This window comes from Myotis yumanensis, unplaced genomic scaffold (genome assembly GCF_028538775.1).
Source record: "Myotis yumanensis isolate MYYU_CA2020_CCGP unplaced genomic scaffold, mMyoYum1.0.hap1 SCAF_10, whole genome shotgun sequence".
Taxonomy (NCBI): domain Eukaryota; kingdom Metazoa; phylum Chordata; class Mammalia; order Chiroptera; family Vespertilionidae; genus Myotis; species Myotis yumanensis.
The window spans coordinates 27,588,436-27,609,435 of NW_027223761.1; the positions used below are offsets into that span (position 1 = coordinate 27,588,436).

General features: G+C 41.2%; 1 protein-coding gene across 2 annotated transcripts in view; it reads right to left on the bottom strand.

Annotated features, from left to right (window-relative positions):
* NELL1 (neural EGFL like 1) overlaps window positions 1–21,000 on the bottom strand; it is a 683,273-nt gene that overhangs the window by 26,264 nt on the left and 636,009 nt on the right. The window contains exon 16 of one of the 2 annotated variants that reach the window (XM_070428154.1): window positions 19,095–19,235. The exons of the other annotated variant lie outside the window; for it this stretch is intronic. Within the exon in view, the coding sequence (XP_070284255.1) occupies window positions 19,095–19,235 (141 nt within the window). The remainder of the gene's footprint in view (window positions 1–19,094; window positions 19,236–21,000) is intronic. 2 annotated transcript variants of the gene reach the window in all.

Genomic DNA, 21,000 nt, shown 5'->3' on the forward strand with positions numbered 1-21,000 from the left:
CTACTCCAAATCCTCCTAACTAAAAGTGTGGGAGTCATATTTGAAAGCAAGATCTTTCATTTAATTGAGTGCATACTATGTACAAGTCATTTGACATATCACACTATGTGTTCTTGATCATATTATCGAGCCTCTTTGACCCCCATTTATCTCTTGTATAAAACCATATCCATTTAATCTAAGGTTGTTTGAAAATAAAAATGTAGATAACATAATAAAGTCTGACTAAATCTTTGGATTTGATTTATTGAATATAAATATTTTAGACAAAATTCAAGCCCCACCTCCTCAGCTAAGTATCTCACAATATGAAACAAATTCATATTAACCATTCACATCTGAATTCCCAACTGTAATGGCATTAAGTGGAATAATACTAAAGTGATCCATTTGCATTATTCTGACTCCCCAGTTTTTGCTGAAAGAAACAATTAAATTATTCAATCTTATACTTCTCTCATCACATTTATAGTTGAGTTTATATGTTTAGGAGATATAGATAGAGAGTAAATTGATAGCTAGACCAATGGCTCATTACATACATAATTATAACAAATAAAATTCAGATTTTCTCAAACTCTGTGTTTGCTCAGATCAACATTCTTATCACTGGGACTATTTCATTAGCCTTCTTTCTGGTCTCCCTGACTTTAGTCACTTCTCACTCTTATTCTTGGAGTTTAAATTGTGGGCCCAATCAAAAGAATTTAGTGAACCTTGAAAAAGTACTGGTGGACAGTTCCCACTACTATAGAATGATTTAATTGATATAAAGTAGCATGCAGACATCTTGGCTCTGTTCAGCCAGATGAGGATCATTGCTCTAAACACTTTCCACATGGGAGTGGTGTTTGTTCTAAAAGCAAATGTGTCCATGTCACTCCTTTGCTGAGCACCTCTCAGTGGTTCTCTGGTGCTTAGAATAAAATGTTCAAACTCCCAGCAAATCCTATAAGACCCAATCTTACACTTTGATAGTTACCTTCTGCCTTTCTCCCTTTCCACTCGAAAGCCATAGGTGATACACAGACCATCTTGTTTCCTCAGTCTGTGACTTAGAACATGCCTTTTCTTATTTGAGTACTCCTCCCTTTCCTAACTCTACTCTTTCTCAGCCCATTTGCAATGGGGTGGAGTATAAGCAATTCATTGAAAAGGTAAGCACTTCCCTTCCCGTGCTATCTTAACTACCATGTATTCATCAAAATTGTTATCAGATATCACCACCCCTCATTCTGCAAGACAGTCACTATTCACATTTTGCTTTCTCTGTACTTCATATACCATGCTGTTCCTGCATTCATCTCTCAGGAGTTACATGTTTAATATACCCACCTCCCTAGATAACTAGTAAGCTCATTGAGTGCAGAGACTAAATATTTTCGTTTTTCTCTCCTCAGTGCCAACTACGATGTAATACACTGAGGATGTTTGGTGTATTTATTTAAATTACTTAAATTCAAGAAATTTACAGGCTGACACTATTATAGAGCCTACTTTGCCAAAATTCATTCTCTGGGTTGTTCACTAAGCCTAAGACATAACCACAACCCTCTTCTTTAGGGAATACATTTAATTGTGAAGTTTTTGTGTGGAAAAGTCCTTGGGTTTGGTTCAAAGTATGATAAACACAGCAAAATAGGAACACACTCAAATAGCAAGGCAACTTACCCTCCTCCCTCCCATCCCAGTTTCTTGTCAAATGTTTGAATATAAATACAGAGGAAGGCCCATTAACAAATCACTAAATTGTCTGGGAGAATAATTTAAACAGATCCGCAAACAGTGGCTACAGAAGGATATTTAATTTATGGTCTCCTCTAAAATCTCTAAAGTGGCATTTAATGCCCAACTATAGTATGCTTTCTCAACATTTTGCATCACAAAGTTGCACACATATTGGCAGTGTTTTCCTCTCATAAATTAAGACACCTGAGCATAAAGATGAACACGCCTAGTGTGAGCACTAAAAACGAAGTGCAAAACCTGGATTTGCCTTTGTCGTTCCAGAATCAAAGGATTTCAGACTTGAATATAAGACCACATTGCCTACAGAGCTCCATGTAATTGCTGTACTTATGACACAGAAATCTCATTCTGCTTCCATGCAATTTAACAGATTTATGGAAAGCCAGATGTTAGCAATTATGGAAACTGTCATTATTCATATTCTTGGTAATACAGACCTGTTTGCTCTGCACAAAACTAACTTAATCTATTATACATGTCCCAAGGCATCCAAATGGAGGAGGCACCCTATTTACATATAGCAACTGTTCTCTGCTGAGCAAACACAAAGACATTCACCCATGATATTTACCCACATCATCAGACCAATGACAAAGGGGTGATGAAACAAAAATCAGGCAAGATATTCCACACTCAAATCTATAATCATTAAAGTATACTTGTTTTTTTTTCTTATTGTAAGTCATGGCTTCTGTAATTTTCTTGTTTTTCACTTTGTACATTCCCTATTTAAATGGTCCATGCTCAGATAAAGTTTCTTTCAATAAAATTCCACTACTAAGCTTACATTAGAGTTAATTTTCTTGCATTGACATTTTCACAATTTCTGAAAGCTATCATTGTACTCAATTTTGCTTTTAAAAAAGTCTGCTTGTGCCTAAGACTAGTCGATCTGCTTTGTTCTTTAATTTGAGGTTTTTAGATTACTTGAGCATGTAAGAAAATACAATTCAGAGCTATTTATACCAGCAGCAAGTAAACCAAGCCCAGCCTAGCCCCAAACAATCTTCCCACCCTTCTAGAAAAAAAAAAAAGTGGCTTTGCAGAAGTTTGAATAACATAACCACTGTAATGGTACCTGCCTCAGGAGCTGAAACTTCTATGAGTTCATTTCAGAGATCCAGAGAAACATTTGTCCTCCAAGTGGTTTGTTAGCGGTTAGGTCAAAGGAGAGAACTTTTTGATTACCCCCTTTTCTTTCTCTTGAGTACTTTTCACAACAATCTAGTTTTACTTTCAAACTCAAAACAGGTGATGTGTCAGAAAACAAAATTGAACTTGGGGTTTGACTACACAGCTGTGTGTTCTGACTTGGAAAGCATTATCAGACATTAGTAGCTTAGAAGTGAGCACAGAGCTGGGGGGCTTAGAAATGATAAATAAGACAGAGCACAGAGGCCTCTCCCACAGTTAAAGCAGGATCAGTACTGTTTCCTTTACTGGCAGAGAGAAAATTACAGAAAAAAATATATACAGGCTGCACATGAGCAAAGTGAAGTGAAAGAAACAGTAGAGAAATCTGAGGTCTGACGGGGCTTGCAAAATGCAAGGCTAATGAAATTTCAAGCTGCAGAGTATGTTTCAGGTCAGAACAAGAGAGGTGATAGCTGAGCTCTATGTGTGCAAGTCTTACCCCACTTGAATGTCTTACGAGCCTTTTAGAGAGCCTTTTAGAGAACAGACTATTAGGAGTGGGCTGACACACTTTGGATACATCAGAAGAGACTTACCAGCAAAGTGAGGGGCTCAAACTCATCTTGCTTTAATGACACTGAGGAGTTCTGCCTGAAAAGGCAAAGCCTGAAAGATTAATGAACTACAGCTTCATCTACTTGAGATGCTATTATGTATCTCTCAGGAGGAAGGTCCAATACCCCTCCAGTGTTGACTCTACAGTTACTGCCTCTAGTCTCTCTGGAGTAGGAAGGAACCCTGTCCTGTGGCCTTCCTCTTATTGCCCAGTGTGTAATTTTGTTATTCTCCAGTGAGTCATCCCCTTTTCCTTTAACTAAGTAGACTTTCTTGGGCAAAGAAAAAAAAACACCTTGCTTAGGCTCACTCTTTTTTAAATATATATTTTTGCTGATTTCAGAGAGGAAGGGAAAGGGAGAGAGCGATAGAAACATCAACAATGAGAATCATTGATCAACTGCCTCCTGCATGTCCCGCCCCCCAATTGAGGATGGAGCCCGAAACTCAGGCATGTGCCCTGACCGGGAATCGAACCATGACAACCTGGTTCATAGGTCGATGTTCAACTACTGAGCCACACTGGCCAGGCTTGGGCTCACTCTTATCTGATCCACTCCCTAGATGCAGGTCTTATTTCCAGTGTCTACAGCAGTTACCCACATGGATTTGTGACCCTCTCTTCAAAGCCCAAATACTGAAGGTTCTCATGACCATTAGTTTGCACAGTCAGCACCCATCACTTAACAGATATTGTTATTAATTATTTCAGTCTAAGAGCTGGCTTCTTGACCCTTCCAGGATATAATACTGCCCTATTTATCCTCTTATTTCTTCATTCATCCAGTCACTAGTAACCAATCACCAGTCAATTAACTAATTACACATATGTTTATTGAACATCTACTCAGTCTTAGACATTGTGCTATGGACTGGGGATAAAATGGGCAAAGAATACAGACATGATCCTTTAAGTATGGGCCAGATAGTCTTCTCCCATTTTTTAGGTTAGTAACATTTCCTAAGGTTCCATCTCTGGTTCTGGGTTCATTTCTCCTCAGTGGAGGCAGTATTACATACCAATTCAAAACTTAGGGTTTGGAACCCAGCAGCTATGGGTGCCAGTTAATGTGACCTGTTGTTCCAGTTTTCCTGGGGCTGTAGGGGGTGGGGGTGTCCCTGAGATAGATGACTTTCACAGCTAAAATCAGACAAAGGGGACAAATGAGTCAACTGCATCAGTCCTATCCCTGCAACTTATTGTTTGTATGACCATGGAAAACTTGCCTAATATCTCTAAGCATTGGTCCTATCATCTGAAAAATGTTGATAAAAATCCCCCCTGGGATAATCTGGTAATTTCAGGAAGTACATGCGTATCTTACAATAAAGGCTCAAAACTGATTAGCTGCTGTTCTTGTTCTTGTTTGTATGGTCTGTACACTTTCCCTCTCATAGAAATCACTCATCTCCTGAATGCCAAGGTCACATCTCTTCAGGATATCTTCAAATCTGCACCATTAGCCCTGAGCTCTGTGTATGCAGCCAACCCCACCGCTGCCTGCTAACTGGGGATTGCCACTTGAATTCTGAATTCCCACACAAATTTCCAAGGATTTGATCAGTACTTTGGGTAGCCTAAGCCAAGAATGCTGACACTCCACCTCTCTCATGAGCCTCAGTCAGTAGACCTGGGCTCATATTATGTGACTCATATTGAAAGGATATAGTTTGCTGACCCTCCATGAACTTGCCTTGGTCACTGACTGCATTTTACTTGCAGGCTGTACACATTTAGGTGTTTTACTGCAGATGGAGAAAAAGGTTTCTTCTAGTCAGGAAAATGAGAGTAAAATAAAAGCAGAACAGCCTTCTGAATTAACCGTTAGTCTGCTTTCTGCCATGAACAAATCATGCTTAAGTGATAAAAAATTGTTTAAAATCAATTCAATTCTGACCAAGGAGAGAATAAATTTTTAAAAATCTATAAATATAGAAATACTTGGTATCCAAAGAGAATTTTACTGCATAGAGGCTACAGTATTGATGCCAATGATTTTAGATTTATTCATTTTTATAGCTGCTGATAGGTGGGAGGGGGTTGTATTATTACTGCATCTGTATCACAGAGAAGTAGAACAGATATGTTTTTATAAACTAATCAATGCCTAACCCTGGGCCATATACATTCTATTGTTATATTCATTGTGTTGTTAATCTCTTTAACAAAATGTCACCCTCAACTGAAAAGAATTATCCCTCCTACTTTTATTTTGTTATTATATATCTTTATGTTGCCTTGTGTACTTAGCTGTGAACATACTTTTCTATTTTTCTTATTCATTCAAAAGTAATATTCTGGTTTATTTATCTTTGTGTCCTCCACCACACTTTTTTTTTTAAGAGAGAGAGAGTGGAAGGGAGGGGTAGAGACAGAGAGAAACATCAATGTGAGAGACACATCAATAGGTTGCCTCCTACACATGCCACCAACCAGGACTGGTGATCAAGCCTACAGCCAAGGTACATGCCCTTGACTGGAATCAAACCCAGGACCTTTCTGTCTACAGGGTGATGTTCTGTCCACTGAGTCAAACCAGCTAGGGTTCACCATTCCTCTTACAGTATATTTCACCTACTAAGAAATGGGGAAACATGTATTGAATTTGAATCTGGTTGAGCTGTGATTTAAGAAGGAACCCTGATCTTTGGATCCTCAGTGTTTTCTTTACACGACTGAGCTAGAACACACGTGGTAACAGATGAAGAGCAGGGTAGAGGTGAATGGCAGAATCCAGCTTCAGGATAACAAAGAGCTTTCTGAGAATTAAATAGCCTTCTCGGACATTCCATATTTATGGAAACATCCCCAGTCTCTCTTAGCGAGTATTTGCCAGCAGGTGCCAAAGAGAAAAAGCCCGGCATGGAACAGCGTGGTTTCCTGGTCTGCACTGCAGTGTGGGCAGTGGAATCCTTAGTGACAAATATGCAGGGGGAGTCCAGCCAGGGGGAAACCAGAACTAACTCTGGTGTTTTTTAAAAATACATTTTTATTTATTTCAGAGAAGAAGGGAGAGATGGAGAGAGATAGAAACATCAATGATGAGAGAGAATCACTGATCGGATGCCTCCTGCATGCCCCCTACTGGGGATCGAGCTCACAACCTGGGCATGTGCCTTTGACCGGAATCAAACCCTTGAGTCCACAGGCCGATGCTCAATCCACTGAGCCAAACCAGCTAGGGCAGAACTAACTCTGTTTTGACAAATCATTCTCTCAAGCAAGTTGTCAGATGAGAAATAATTTCTTCTCTCTCCCACACCGAGGAAAGGTTTTAGGCACACAGAGGTCACCAAGGAATTTCATTTACTACCAGAAACACCCTGCAACCTATGCAGAAAGCGAAGGTGGAAAAACACTGTTAGAGGTGCAATTCTAAAATCACGTCTCAATGAAAATAACAAGAGGGTCACATTACAATCCCCAAGAATTCAAAGACCTTCCATGGCTGTTATTTATTGTTTCTTTTCACCACTTCATTTTGGCCCCTGACTTCCAGGAAGTGACAAACCTCTTCCAGAAACTATCCCCGGGTAAGGAGAGTTATGGCATTGATCAAGAACAATAATTGGGACTACCACAGCCAAGAAGGGCAGTCCCTACAGAGAAGACCGAGGAGCTACAAATAAATCTTAATGGGAACCTCATTATCTCAAAGATTTTTTAGCAGGAAAATGGCCTAGTCTGAGTTGCTACAAGGTCATGTATCTAGGGATTGGCAGAAACTTATATTGGAACCCATATTTTACTTATATGTGTCCCCACTAATGGCTTTAGTAAGTCATATCACAATTTCTCAGCTGGGTGGCAAAAGAAAATTCAGACTGTACTGTTTTTCAAGTTTATGCATCTATAAAATGGGGGATCATAACAAATAGCTGTTATGAGAACTATAGGACAAATTGTTAGCACATACTAGTTTCTTAATGATGATCACAGTCAATATCTGGCTAATTTTAATGGCTTCCCTTTTAATTTTTTAGGAAAGGCATTTCAAGCAAAAGGAATCAGAGAACAAATTTGCACAGGTATATAGAAAATCACATCAATATAAGCAGAGGGTAGGAAATTTTGTCAGAAACACTACTATATCTATAGAGTTATATTTTATACTAAAATAGCTTCACACACACATATATATAAAAGTACCAACATGTTTTTACAACAAAATAAATGTTTCAACAACATTGAGAAACACTAATATTATGAAATAGGATTCACAACTTTCAACTCATCCTAGAATACAGGAATCTTTATAACCTGGTCTCTATTTCCATATTCAGGGTTCTTTTTTGTCGCTCCCCACCCACAACACACCATGCACTAGTATATCAGGAACTTCATCTCCACTGAAGTCTCGCCATCCCTGGGGCACATTTTGATTTCCTTCCTGACTCTGTTCAATCCTAGTGCTATTCCTGCCTGAAATGCTTACTTTAATGCCTGCTTTTCTTCTCATCCAATAGACTCAGTGAAAATATATTTTCAGTGAAAGAGTCTCAGACACATTGCCATCCCCACAGGCCCCAACTCCAAGAGGAGGTAGTCACTTTTTTCTTAAAGTCTTTTAGTTTTATTTATTTATGTATGTAGCTACTCTACAGCTCCACCTGCCCTACCTCCTCTCGCCCCATTCTAGACTGGAAGGATATTCTTCTCTGTGTGTCTTAGGCTCCCACATCGACGAGCACAGACCAGAACCTCTCAATAAATGCTCGCTGAACAAGTGAACGATGACTTTATGCTCAGAGTGCTTTGTTTGGTCTGAGTACAGCAGGTTAAAATCCCCTACTCATAAACCCACAGGTAAATATTTCAGAGCAACATGAGTAATCTCAACTAAAACAAACAAATCAATATTCATTTCAAAGATGTTGTAGATGCTGATCTTTGAGTTGCTGCAGAGACAGGGTTTTGGTTCTAAGACACCCAAGCCAGACATCTCTCTAATGAAATACTTGCTCACACTGTGCTTCAAGGAGGCAGGAGGCTGACAACTACATGGAATTCATTACCAAGAAGCGCTCAGAAACAAGAAAGCAGATAACTCTCCCTTGAGACCAAATTGTAGATCCCTAGGTGGAAAACATGGAGAAATTAGGTCAGAGTTGTGACTGGAAACACAGAGTCTGGATCCTGATATTTCAATAGTAGTTTCTGCATCATTGGGGTCAGTGTCATTCTGAGATCCCAGTGACAATTGGTTCTGCTTCCTCCCAAAGATGCATATGCACACATATACAGGGCATTCATGGACACCTCTGAAGGCTTTTAAATAACCCAAGTAAGTGGTTTTCAAATTTGAGTCCACAATAGAATCAGCTGAAGGGGGCTTGTGAAAAAAACAACAACCAAATAACCAACCAACCAACCAACAAACAAACAAACATCTCCAAGCCTGACCCTCATATTTGCTGATTCAGTAGGTCTGGGGTGGGGTAGAGAATGTCCATTTCTAACAACTTCCCAAGGGATGCTGATGCTGAGGGTCTGAGAATCACACTTTGAGAATTACTGCCCTAACCTCCACAGAACACTGAGTTCACAGGCACTAATGTTCAGACAACTATTTTTTTTTTAGGAATACCCTACTCATTCTGTTGTCACTCAGTTGTAACTGCCAACTACTCAGGAAAAAATTTAAAGAATAAAGTCATTTAAAACCTATAAATAAGATTTTGCAGGGTATATGCTTCAAGACACTGTGCAGAAAAAAAAAAAATCAATGTGCTACTATTGTTGCTTGATCTTTCCAAAAATGTCAAGTTCATAGTGAAAAGGAGGCCTTAAAGCAAACCATAACCACAATGCAAAGAACCTTTTAGGGAAAAATGTCAGTCATTTCCTGTGTATCAGCCACATTATTCCTCTAGTGTGCAGTCCACCCCTCCAATAAAGCCTTCCTACAGCGCCCATCTCTTCTTGCTTCCTTTTCCCAGAACTCCCACGGGGCCTGTTCCCACAATACAAAACTGTCATGAGTCCCCCTTACACCCCTAGAGTCTGAGTAAGCAACTGGCTTCCAATTACTGCGTCTGAGTTGCCGTGGCCTGAAATATAACATTACCAAGTCTCCACTTACCACAGTGAAAAGGAGAGCAGTCGTCAAAATATTATTAAATAATTAGAGAGTAGGCTGGCAAATGAAAAGGAGACAAAATATCTATTCAAAAGAGAACTACGTTAGTCAAAAACATGGGGACCTACACCATTTAGCTTAGAGACAAAGCAGCTATTCATACCGAAAAAGCCTTTAGAAAAATCACTCAGTACAGTATGGTAGAGCTGAGTGGATTACATTTTTTAATAATTAGAGAAAAAATGAAAGTAATAGATAAAAATTCCCATGTTAATAAGTTCCTTACACCAAAATGAAATGGTATTGTAAAAATTGCTGGCAATGAAAGGACAAGTAGTGTGCTTAATAACTTTTTGTTGCAGAAAAGCACACGCAACACGTCTTTTGAGCAGCTCATAATTCCATAATACTGAACAAAGAAGGTTTCCTAGAAATCCCTAGAGTAGGCTCTATTCATTCATAAGTTTTCAGTTAGTGTATGTTGTAGAGTGCCAAGTCCAAAAGGTGCCCGCCAGAAAAAAAGGGTTTTTAAGCCCAATAAATTTGGGATACTAACAATGCATCCTAAAGGCTCTGAAACTGCAGTTAATAAACTAGCTAAATTCCATTAATTTAGAATATCCCACACATATTTCCTCATAGAACCCATTGTTGAAAAATACCCCAGCATTAGTGTCCTAAGATCCAGAGTTTAATAAGTGCTCTGTTGGAGTCACTGCCCCAGCTGGGCTTTTACCACTGATGCCAACTATAAGGCAAAGAACAGGCTTCAATTAGTCAAAATCACTCTGTTGTTGCTCTCTCTCTCTGCCAAGCAGAAGCCAGACTCCACTCAAAAATATGTGGCCTGCAGTGCAGAGCTGTGCTTCTTAGTTCCCTGCAGCTGGGGACAGAAGGCAGTGACCACTCAGACCTCAGCTGCGGAGCACAGGTGAGCTAGCTTCCTCACCTGCCTGCCAGGTATGCTTGTCTTTTTGACTCATAAGCTTTTGATCCCCATGATGGTGACTGGACATCATCCTGTAGCAATATTAGACATTCCCATCATCATGAGGCTGCTTTTCCCAGGGAACATGCTGATGCACTCAAGTGACCTCTTAGATGGCCATCAATCTAGGTCATTTGTTCAGGTATGGGGTCGCCCCAGAAGGCACGGGCATGAAGCAAAACTTGAATTCCTCTGTGCACACACACACACACACACACACACACACACACACAATAAACTAAATAAAGAGATCAAGCACTTTGTACTAGGGTGTATGTACAAGAATACAATGAAGTAGAAAATGAGGCAATTAGCTGAATAATCATCACTGTTTACACCTTAATTTAATCCTTTCATAAGTTATCTCCAGTTAATAAACAACCAGCTGAGGCATTTGTGGGAATGGAAAGATACACGGCTCTTTCACACATGGCTGTGCCACCGGATGTTTCTCCTTATTGGCTACCTATCTCACACGGAGGCTCTTGTATTATCACTGGGACAGCAAGCCCTGAGCAGGTAATAAAGAAAGAAATATTCCTGTTGCTTAATATTTCAAAAATCGTAAACATGTCTACAGTCCTTAGGAAGGATGTTGAATACCATTTCCTGGAAGAAGAAATCTACATGATCACGCCTGATATACTGGACATTTCCCTGCCTCATTGTCTTTGCCCCATAAACAGATATTATAACAGCTCCCACCTGGTTGCTTTGTTCTGAGGATAAAAGGAGTTAGAAAGTGCACAACTCTTAGAAGAGTGCCTAGAACATGAAGTAATTGTTTTTTTCTTAGCTATCATTAGCATTTATTTTTATAACTATTATATACCTAAACCCTCCCATCCTTCAGGTATAATCCCCATGCAATCTGGAAAGACTGCTCTTTAGTTCTCTCTCTTCCCTAATTACCTACATATTTTACAAGGTTGACAGTTTCACAGTTAATTACAATCATATCAGAGTGCTACTGGTCAGTATGTGCATGTTGATTTTTGTCTCCAACTTGGCGTTTTACACTCCCTGAGGGATGAATTCTCTGCATCCTCCATACCATCTAGATTAGGGGTAAGACCACAGATTTATTTTTATGGATAAAATACATATAACAACACCATGATGATTATGAAGAGTTTTGTTTTAATAGTGTTCTAATTCTCCTCTTCTTCGTTATCACCCACGTTAGTGTCACCGGGACTAGACCCGAGGTCTCTTAGCTCCCCACACAGGAGCACTGCTTCCAAGGCCAAACCTGTTCCCTCTGCTCCAGGGCTGAGCATGACTGCCATTCAAAAGATGTTTGAACAACAGGGAAATTGTCATTGGAAATTTACTAAACAGGGCTGGGCGTGGCCTACAGAATAGACTCTATAGTTGTTTAATGTTCTGTTAGAATAAGTCCCCAAAATGTGTAGTTTTAGGTCTAAAGTTCAAGTGGAGAATAGCCCACAGGCCAGTCTGTGTCAGCTGGACAGGCTGAGGGTGAACAAGAACCGTGGGTTTGTGACTGAGTTTAGAGCAATGAACTCTTTCCGGTATCATTTTGTGAAGTGTTTACCACCGAACTTGAGAGTGTACATTGACCCTCCCTTAGAAGTCCCAGAATATATCCAGTTTATCCTACATGCTGAACATCTCCAGGTGCATGTATGTATGGCTGCACTTGAAGGGGAGCAGAAGGCTCCTAGAGGGTCTCATGGGACATCTGCAACGTGTGCTCATGACCACTGTCCCTTTTCTACTCTGGATTTATATCACCCGCTGTGCAGGGAAGGTACTGACATCAGCGGATAGCCAGGTGATGTTATTGTCAAGGCTAAGGTGAGATCGGATTAACTGTTAAGAACCTGCTGCCTTGACATCCTGCCCCAGCCCCAAAGCCCTGCCCCTGAGTTCAGTGGATAAAGTAACTCCCCAATGCTCTTAGACCAGACTGGATCGAGTATCTCTCCATCTGGGCCACATTCATTTTCTCTCATTCTATCCTTGCCTTATCTCATTGACTTCCAGCTGCTCTATGTAGAGTAGGGTACATAACTCTAGTGGTGGGTTTATCACTGATCTTACTTCCATTAGCATATTAAAAGCAGAGGCTTTGAGATCAAACACACCAAGTTTATGGCCTATGTGTGCCATTTATGGGCTTTGGAATTTGGAACAAGTCATCTTAATCCTTGGGCCCTTTTCTCATCTTTAAAATGGAAATAGTAAGGGGGCTTCCTTCCTACGGTAGTTGTGAGAATTCAAGTAGATAATGCATGCAATTCCCTGGCAGAGTGTCAGGCTCCTACCACAGGGGGCTCAGTTGGTGAGGATGGCTAACATTATGGGGTACTTACAATGCAAGTGCTGAACCTGCTCTTCCCATGCTAGCTTATTTAATCCTCTCAATTCTGCTGGAGCAATTATGAGGATGACACTTTTGTAAATTGCTTAGAGCAGTGCCTGGCACAAAGTTAGCTCTCAGTGTTAGCTCTCATAACTATTACTGTTCCTGTCTTCATTTGACAGATGAGGGAGCTGAGGTGAAGGGGGGTTCAATGTTGACTATTAGTACCTACTACTTGCCAGGACATTTGCATAAAGAATACTTATAGCAGGAAACATTTCACCAGCACCTATTACTTTAATTATTCTACGGTAAGGACATGAAGGCTTAGAGAAGTTAAATATCTTGCCAAATGCTCCTCAGTTAGAATGTGGCGGAGTTGGGATTTGAACCTATGTGGACTTACCACCTGCCTCTCCACTATACTTCACTGTTACCTCTAAGGTTTCATTGCCCCTCAGCCCACCTCCTCAGTGAGGTTAGCCAGGGAGCATTTCCAGGTTCCAGCCGTTTTCATCTCCGCTCCTATGAGAACCACACTCTGGGCAGGAACAGCAGGACCAAATTCTTCTCAGGCCATTTCAGTCAACCCCGACACAGCAACACGTTAAAACTGACATCTTCCGAACACATTCCCTTGTACCCTCTCCTTGCTGGTCTATGTGGCTGTGCATGTTGATGCCAGTTGCTCAGCTGCTCTGACCACACAATCCTCACTGAGTTGGTTACAGGGACCAGAGAGCAGGCTCCAGTGTCTGGGAACTGGCTTCCCACAATCCAGTTCTGTGGAGGAGGCAGTACTAGGAGGCCAAGAGGGGCTGTGTCCCATAAGACTAGCTACTGACCAATAAAATGGGGTTTACTGGGATTTGAAAATCTTCTTTGATGCCCAAATTGTATGACCAATATAATTTAATTCAATACAAGGTTATAAAGGATAGCAAAAGGCCTAAACTGCACTCTGGGCTATTGAGAACTGATGGAAAAGACAAGCCTGATATGTAAGTTTCATAAAAGAGGTACAAACATATAACTGTAGGGATATATAAGAGGGAGGCATTTTTTTATTATTAGAGAAAATCTACAACAGTGATTCTCTACATTAGCTGAATATTCTTCCTAATCATTTGGAGACTTAACACAAACAATGACCTTCATCTAAATCCTACAATAGATCAATTGAACTAGAATCCCAGATGTGATGTTTCACTGCAGGTATTTTTGAAAAGCTACTCAGTGGAACCCATTGCAAAGCAGGTGTGAACATCACTAGTTTAGGGGAAGGCCCTCATCAGGAATTTGACAAGAGGAAATGGGGATAGAGGGGTGGTCAGGGAAAAGCAGGCAAGAAAAGGAGTATAGAACAGAGAGTACAGGGTTTGGAAAGAGTGCGCGATGTATTTGAGTAGGCTTGATGAGCCACACAGAGAATGAGGGGGCGCAGAGGAGAACAAAAGATTCATGCACACAAGAAAGATCGTGGAGACAGATTGACATCCGAGGGAGTTGGAATCTATTTTTAAAATATGTAAAAATCCTGCTCTTTATACATGCCACTGTTAACTATATATCAGTTTTCATTGCCAAATGACCCAGATAATTATCTATAATAATAAAGGCGTGATATGCAAACCGAACAGTGGAACAACCTTCCGGATGATCTTCTGGACGAAGCCTGGGCTGCTACAAGGGCCCAGGCAGCAGCCAGGGAGGCTGTGAGGGCCTACCCTTGCATGAATTTCATGCATCGGGCCTCTAGTGCCAATATAAAAAAGCAATTTCTCATCACTTCTGTTAAAATAAGAATAATTGATCCCCACCATTGTGTCCAAACACAGAGTGCACTGTACCCTAAGGAACAATGAGTCACTGTCATCCTCTTTTGCAAATACCACTTGGCTAATTTTTATGTGCCCCTCTTTCCTGGAATTATAAAGATACACTGAAAAAATGACAGAGAGAAAGAGAGAGAGAGAGAGAGAGAGAGAGAGAGAGAAAGAGAGAAAGAGACACTCTGCTTAATCTTCAAGAACTCCAATTCTGTCTGTCTAAGACTAGTCATTTCTTCAATAATGTGATCTACTTTAGGAGAAATAGGCAAATCTTAAACACTTTTAGTCATGAAAGAGTAAACCTTGTGTGGTGCTGTTCTTTATGGCATCAATAACATTTGCTGCTTACAGTAACTGATGAAGTCAACAGAGCAGGTGTTATCCTCATCTAACAAAAAATGGCACAGAGTGCGTTCCACTGTTCTCCTAAAAGCCTACAACTGCCACATTTTGGTTTCTACCATATGCCATTCCTGCTATCATCTGGGGGAAAAGCATATTGCTAAAACACTTAAAACTATTTTTAAAGATTGTTTTAGTTGCTATTTTTTTGATGTAAGCATTAGTAGCTGATGTTATTAAGGGCTTATTCTGACATGATAACATTCAGTGCCATTAAGATATGCTCTTGCAATTCATAATATTTCTGGTCATAAATTCCTTAAGAATGAGATCTTACCTCTTTCACTCCCATATTCCCAAAGACTGTGCTAATGCAATGGTTATTCTCAATAAATATTTTTTCTGAATGACAATACTCACATGATTTTGTGGTATTTGACATCCCATGTATGTATCACACTCTATAAAGTGAGTTATGTTAAACTAAATAGAAAATAAACCTGACCTTGATGTGGTTTTCATTGTCTATTCCTCAATCATTTGTGCCTCAAATGCCTACTACTGCGTGCATACAGTGGTCTAGTGCAGGGGTGGGCAAACTTTTTGACTCGAGGGCCACAATGGGTTCTTAAACTGGACCGGAGGGCTGGAACAAAAGCATGGATGGAGTGTTTGTGTGAACTAATATAAATTCAAAGGAAACATCATTACATAAAAGGGTACGGTCTTTTTTTTTTTTTTAGTTTTATTCATTTCAAACGGGCCGGATCCGGCCCGTGGGCCGTAGTTTGCCCACGGCTGATCTAGTGGTTGGAGGTGCAGTGGTGAAGGACAGACAAGATCTCTGGCCTCAGGGAATTTGCATGTTTGTGGCAGAAGACAATCACACGCAGGCATATGCACAATAAACTTGAGCACAGAAAATGGTATAGAAGATGTGGAGGAGAGTGAGCGATACAATGGAACTGACCGGGGAAGGACTACTTTAGATAAAATGTTTTTTCAAGGGACCATCTCCTTGAAAAGGTGGCACTGAGCCGCCAAGAATTAAATTTAAAGAAGAACAAAGTCATGTGATAAGACAGGAGTCGAGTGTTCCAGACACAGAGAACAGCAAAGGTCCTGAAACTGGGTGAGTTCACTGTCATGTTCAAGGTGTGAAAAGATAAAAAGGCCAACATACATAGGGCATGAGTCCAAGAGTTAGCCCTGGAGGCCATGCAAAGAAGTTGAAAATTTATCTTACATTCAGTGGGAAGGTAATAGAAGGCAGAAACAAAACAGAGACATGAACTGATTTATAAACCTCTTTCACCAAGAAATAATTCTGAACCAATAGAGTTCCCTGGACTACCAAAGAAACACTAAATGGCGCTCATATTTCTGTTCTTATTAAGACTCATTTAGAAAGATATTTCTTAAAGTGTGGAAATGAAGGAGGATTCAGATGAACAATTACCCAAGTTAGAAATGCCACTAATAAAAACAACTCTGTTCCCTTGGCAAGGAATCCTGTTTGTGAGGTTTTCCTGGAAGATCAGGGATCAGTTCATGGATGAACAAAGTGCCCCCCAGGGATGCAGGAGCTTCTGACCCCACCCTCCATGCCCCAGGCATGCCCCTCAGCAGAGCAGAGAGAAACCAGCAGGTGAGGGGACATGACATCTGTCATCCTATCAGGGACATTTATGAGAGTGACAGGGAACACACTGATGTAATTGATAGTTACATAAGAACAACAGGTATAAGCAGGGACTGCCCTTGGGACCTGGGATGCTGAGTCACTCTTGACCCAGGCTTGAGTCTCCACTTGTGTGACAACAGCGATGGGCCAGGGGGCAAGGTGTCATCCTTTCTGTGACTGTGTTTCTTTACCAGCACTTGATGTGGTTGCATTTTTTTGCGTTTATTGAACACCGACTACCAAAGGGTGTCATGGGAGAGACAGAAGAATAAAAGCCTATTTCATGCTCACAGTATATATAGTCTGAGAGCACAAACATTGTGTGGTGGTGTAATAAGTCAAGATGCAGAAACACACGCCAGAAGCAGCTCTAGTTAGCAGAGGGGAGGAGTGATGACTCCTCTGAAGACATCTAAGAATGCTTTCTCAGGGTGCTTGAGCTTGATCTAGTCCTATTCACAGAACACCTGTTTACTAGAATACTGAGCTGCACATTCCGAGCTGTATGTAAAGCAGGAATATGAAGACCCAGGATAAATGCAAACTGCTCCCTGTGGTTGCATTAACAATAAAGAATCATGGATAGAGCATGGGGCAGAATATGCAGGAACATTTAAGATCATAATAACTAACGTTTATTGAACATTTAACAGATATGAATACAATTAATTCTCACAACACTCTTATGAGGTACAGACTTGCTAAGACCTTGCCCAGAATAACCTACTTAGAAGAGGCAGAGCTGGAATATGACTGCGGGGAATCTGGCTCAAGGGTCCACGCTTTTAACAAGGACACTGCAGGCTTCTCAACAGCAACTCTAAACTGTGCTAGATTGCTGGAAGCCGATCCACCTTGGCTGCTTGAGGCAGTCTCTGCAGAGATGTTTCAAGTAACCTTGTAATGGAGATGAGAAATGCCCTAGCCTTTGGAATGGAATGGATGGGATTAAGATCAAATAGGATAAATGCAGATGTAAGAGAACAATAGGGGAAGGAACCTGGCTAGGAGAAGAGAGGTTGTTTCCCCAGGTGAGGATTTTTATCAGTAAACCCTTTAACTGAGAGTCAGAGGGGTGGTTGGTCGCTTTGATCTTTGCTTGGAGTGACCTCCTTCAGTTACTTCCTTGTAGCTTGGTGGAAAAATAGAGTAACCTTTGAATGGAGTTGGGAAGCCCCCTGGCCTTTTGTATAGAATGGATAGAACTGGGACTAAATAATATATATACAGATGATAGATGACAATAGAGGTAGGTACCTGGCTAAGAGGAACCTGGCCATGATGATCACCTAAACGCTGCCTCCGTGTCATTCATTCTCCGCCGACTCCGTCCACACCTTGGGGAAGCCCTGGACCCGCTGGGGCTGGACCCCAGCACTAGATAATTCATGCTGTTGCCTCTTGGCTCCTAATTCATCTTTGCTTTAAGACAATCTCAGGGGAGAAGTTAAAAACACACACAAGTATATCCCTGTAGCGACCTTTACAAAAAGAGATATGCAATGAGCAGAGACAATGAATTCTAACTCAGCCACCTTGACTTTGGGAACCCATGGTCAGAATGCCTGCCTGCTAGGACTGTCCAAATCAGCCTTAAGAATCAGCTGAGTCCACATGACATAAAAGAACTGAACCATCCAAGGCTCTCATATCAACAATTGCATTTTTTATCAGCTGTTTGGATTTCAGGAAAGTAGTGAGGTCCTGAAGGTGATGAACTCCATTGCTAACTTCCTCCATTCAGCATTTAATAGAAGCGCAAGCAGGACAGTGATTAAAGGGGATCTTGCAAGGATGGTGGTGGCATTAACAATAATAAGGTTAATGCCACTATATGTTCGTGCATTGATTCAAGCATGTCATCTTTAAATACACAGTATCCAATTTAATCCTAACCATGCATGAGTATTACTATTCACATTTTTGCATATTTACAGATGAAGGTTCAGAGAGGCACCGTGACTTTTCTAGTACAAAAGCTCCAATTCAAACGAAACTTTGGAAGTTCAGCTACAGTTCCTTCTCTCTCACAGCTGTGTCTCCAACAGTTAAACATTCCAGCAAGCCACCCTGATGTCCTTTGGAAAGAACTAAATGTCTTAGCATACAGACCCAGACTCTGCCCTCTGACTCCTCCTGTTTCTGTTTAAAAAATCGAAATCCCCACACTGCCTAATTCCCGGCCTAATCCCTGAATTGCCGAGGGAGGGAGTTTGAAAACAGATGGGTTTAACCAGCGAGCGGTCATATTTTAACACCAGGAGCTGAAGAGAGTACCAGAGCTGGCTGCCCCTCCTGCAAAGGCCCTGAAGGATGGAGGGCAAGGCTGAAAGCTGCTTACCAACACAGGACGCCCCGGACAGTGAGTAGGTCCCATCGTCATGGAAACCGCTTCTGCACTCACAGTGGTACCACCCTGGCAGGTTAACGCAGCGGGAATGGTGGTGGCACTCAATGATTCCCTCTGTACATTCATCAATATCTGCCTCAGAGAAAAACACAAGCCCACCAGGACATTAATTCTTTTGGCACTAACCCTTCAGCAAACACCTAAATATGCTCTTGTCAACAAAGCAATTACAACTGCTCAATGACCTAAAATGCAAGTTACAGGAAGAACCAAATCCCATTTTCTCCAGAATCCAAATTGAAAGCTTCATCTTCAGATGCTTTCTCATTTATGGACCAAGGAAGGGGAGCTGATGGCCGTGGAGACAGTCCCAACTGCAAGTGCTGTGTAGGCTTCAGAGACACCAAAAACGAAACTGAGGATGTCTGGCCCAGCTCTGTTACTGCATGTGTAGGCCTTTTCTCTTTTTCAGTAACTCCAAAGTAGTAATTCCAGATATTATTTGGGATTTTCTTATCATATTCATGGACAAATAAGTTGAGTAAACTCTGGATTCACTAGTGTTAAACCAATGTTTCCTATAGTACGGTCTTAGAGGCTTAACACATTTACATACCCGGCACAGCTTCGAGAGGAGAATACTATAAATGCCCTGTTTCCCAACCACATTTGGCTGGGGGAAGCTTTCTTTTGGGGGGGGCGGTTCCTCAATATCTTGGAAACTGGTGTTCTGGGGAGCAGGGTTTGGAAACTACTGTTCTAATTATTTTAAACCTTCTGATTCACTAAAGGACTTGATTTATGACCGTCAATCAGAGATGCTCATTCTCAGTCATTCCTGACAAAGGAAAGTCCCTTGGGCTGTGTCTGCTGAGCGCTAAGAACCACAATTTTTAGCCCAGCAAACACCTGGAGCGTGCATAGGCTCTCCAGCCCAAAGGCTGTCTCCGGGCTGGAGGGCCTGACCTTTGCAGAAAGAGGAGCTGTCAATAATGAAGCCAAGTGTCAGCTCATTCCCGCCATATAATTATTTCTTGGAATACAGCCACTATTGGCTGGGAATCGTCCCCTCGCTCTCCTGGAAATATCTGAACCTTGGCAGTGTTATATGAATAGAAATCTAATTAATATTGGGATATAGCACATCATGATTAAAACCCTCTTTGCGGTCTTTTTCAACAGTTCCCTGCTGTAGGTGTCAGCTCGGGGCAATCAGCCACCAGTGGTCCTATTATCTAGACAAGTTCTGAACTGTGTGAGGAGCTATAAATGCAGCTTGAAACCTGTCACTCTCATCATGCCATTTCAGCCAAGAAAAGAGAGAAAAGGGTAGTCTTTATTCCAGGCAACTCTGGCTTTAACTTTAGCTTTAGCTTTTTCCCACCAACTGCCCTCTTCTTCCTTTATGGCTTTTCCCTGGTATGAAGGGTCCATGCAGTCTTTTGACATACAGTATCTCTTAGGTTTCTAAAATCAGTCTGCCCTCAGGACCCAGGGCTTCTATGGCGCCTTCTGCAACTGCAGCCAGGGTGTGTGGACATGTATTATAAATCTCCACAGAATGAATTTGCAACATCTACTTTGTCATTTCTAAAACTGTACAGGTGTACAGCTCTATAGGACACACCTTGGGTCACTAGAAACTTCAAAAATTGAAACAGAGAAGTGACTGGAGGCGATGTTTTACCGAGAGGCAGGGCTGACCCTAGACTATGGAGGCAGTTCTGTATTTTTTAAATATGGGTTACCCAGGGACACACATAAACAAAAGACTGATTTTCAAAGGTAACGTCTCTACATTCAGCTCAAAATACTCTCTGCAACAACAAATTCTACCTCAGGCATTTATTTCCAAAGCTCCTATGAAGGCAGTCTGGATCCCCACAGACCCTGTCAC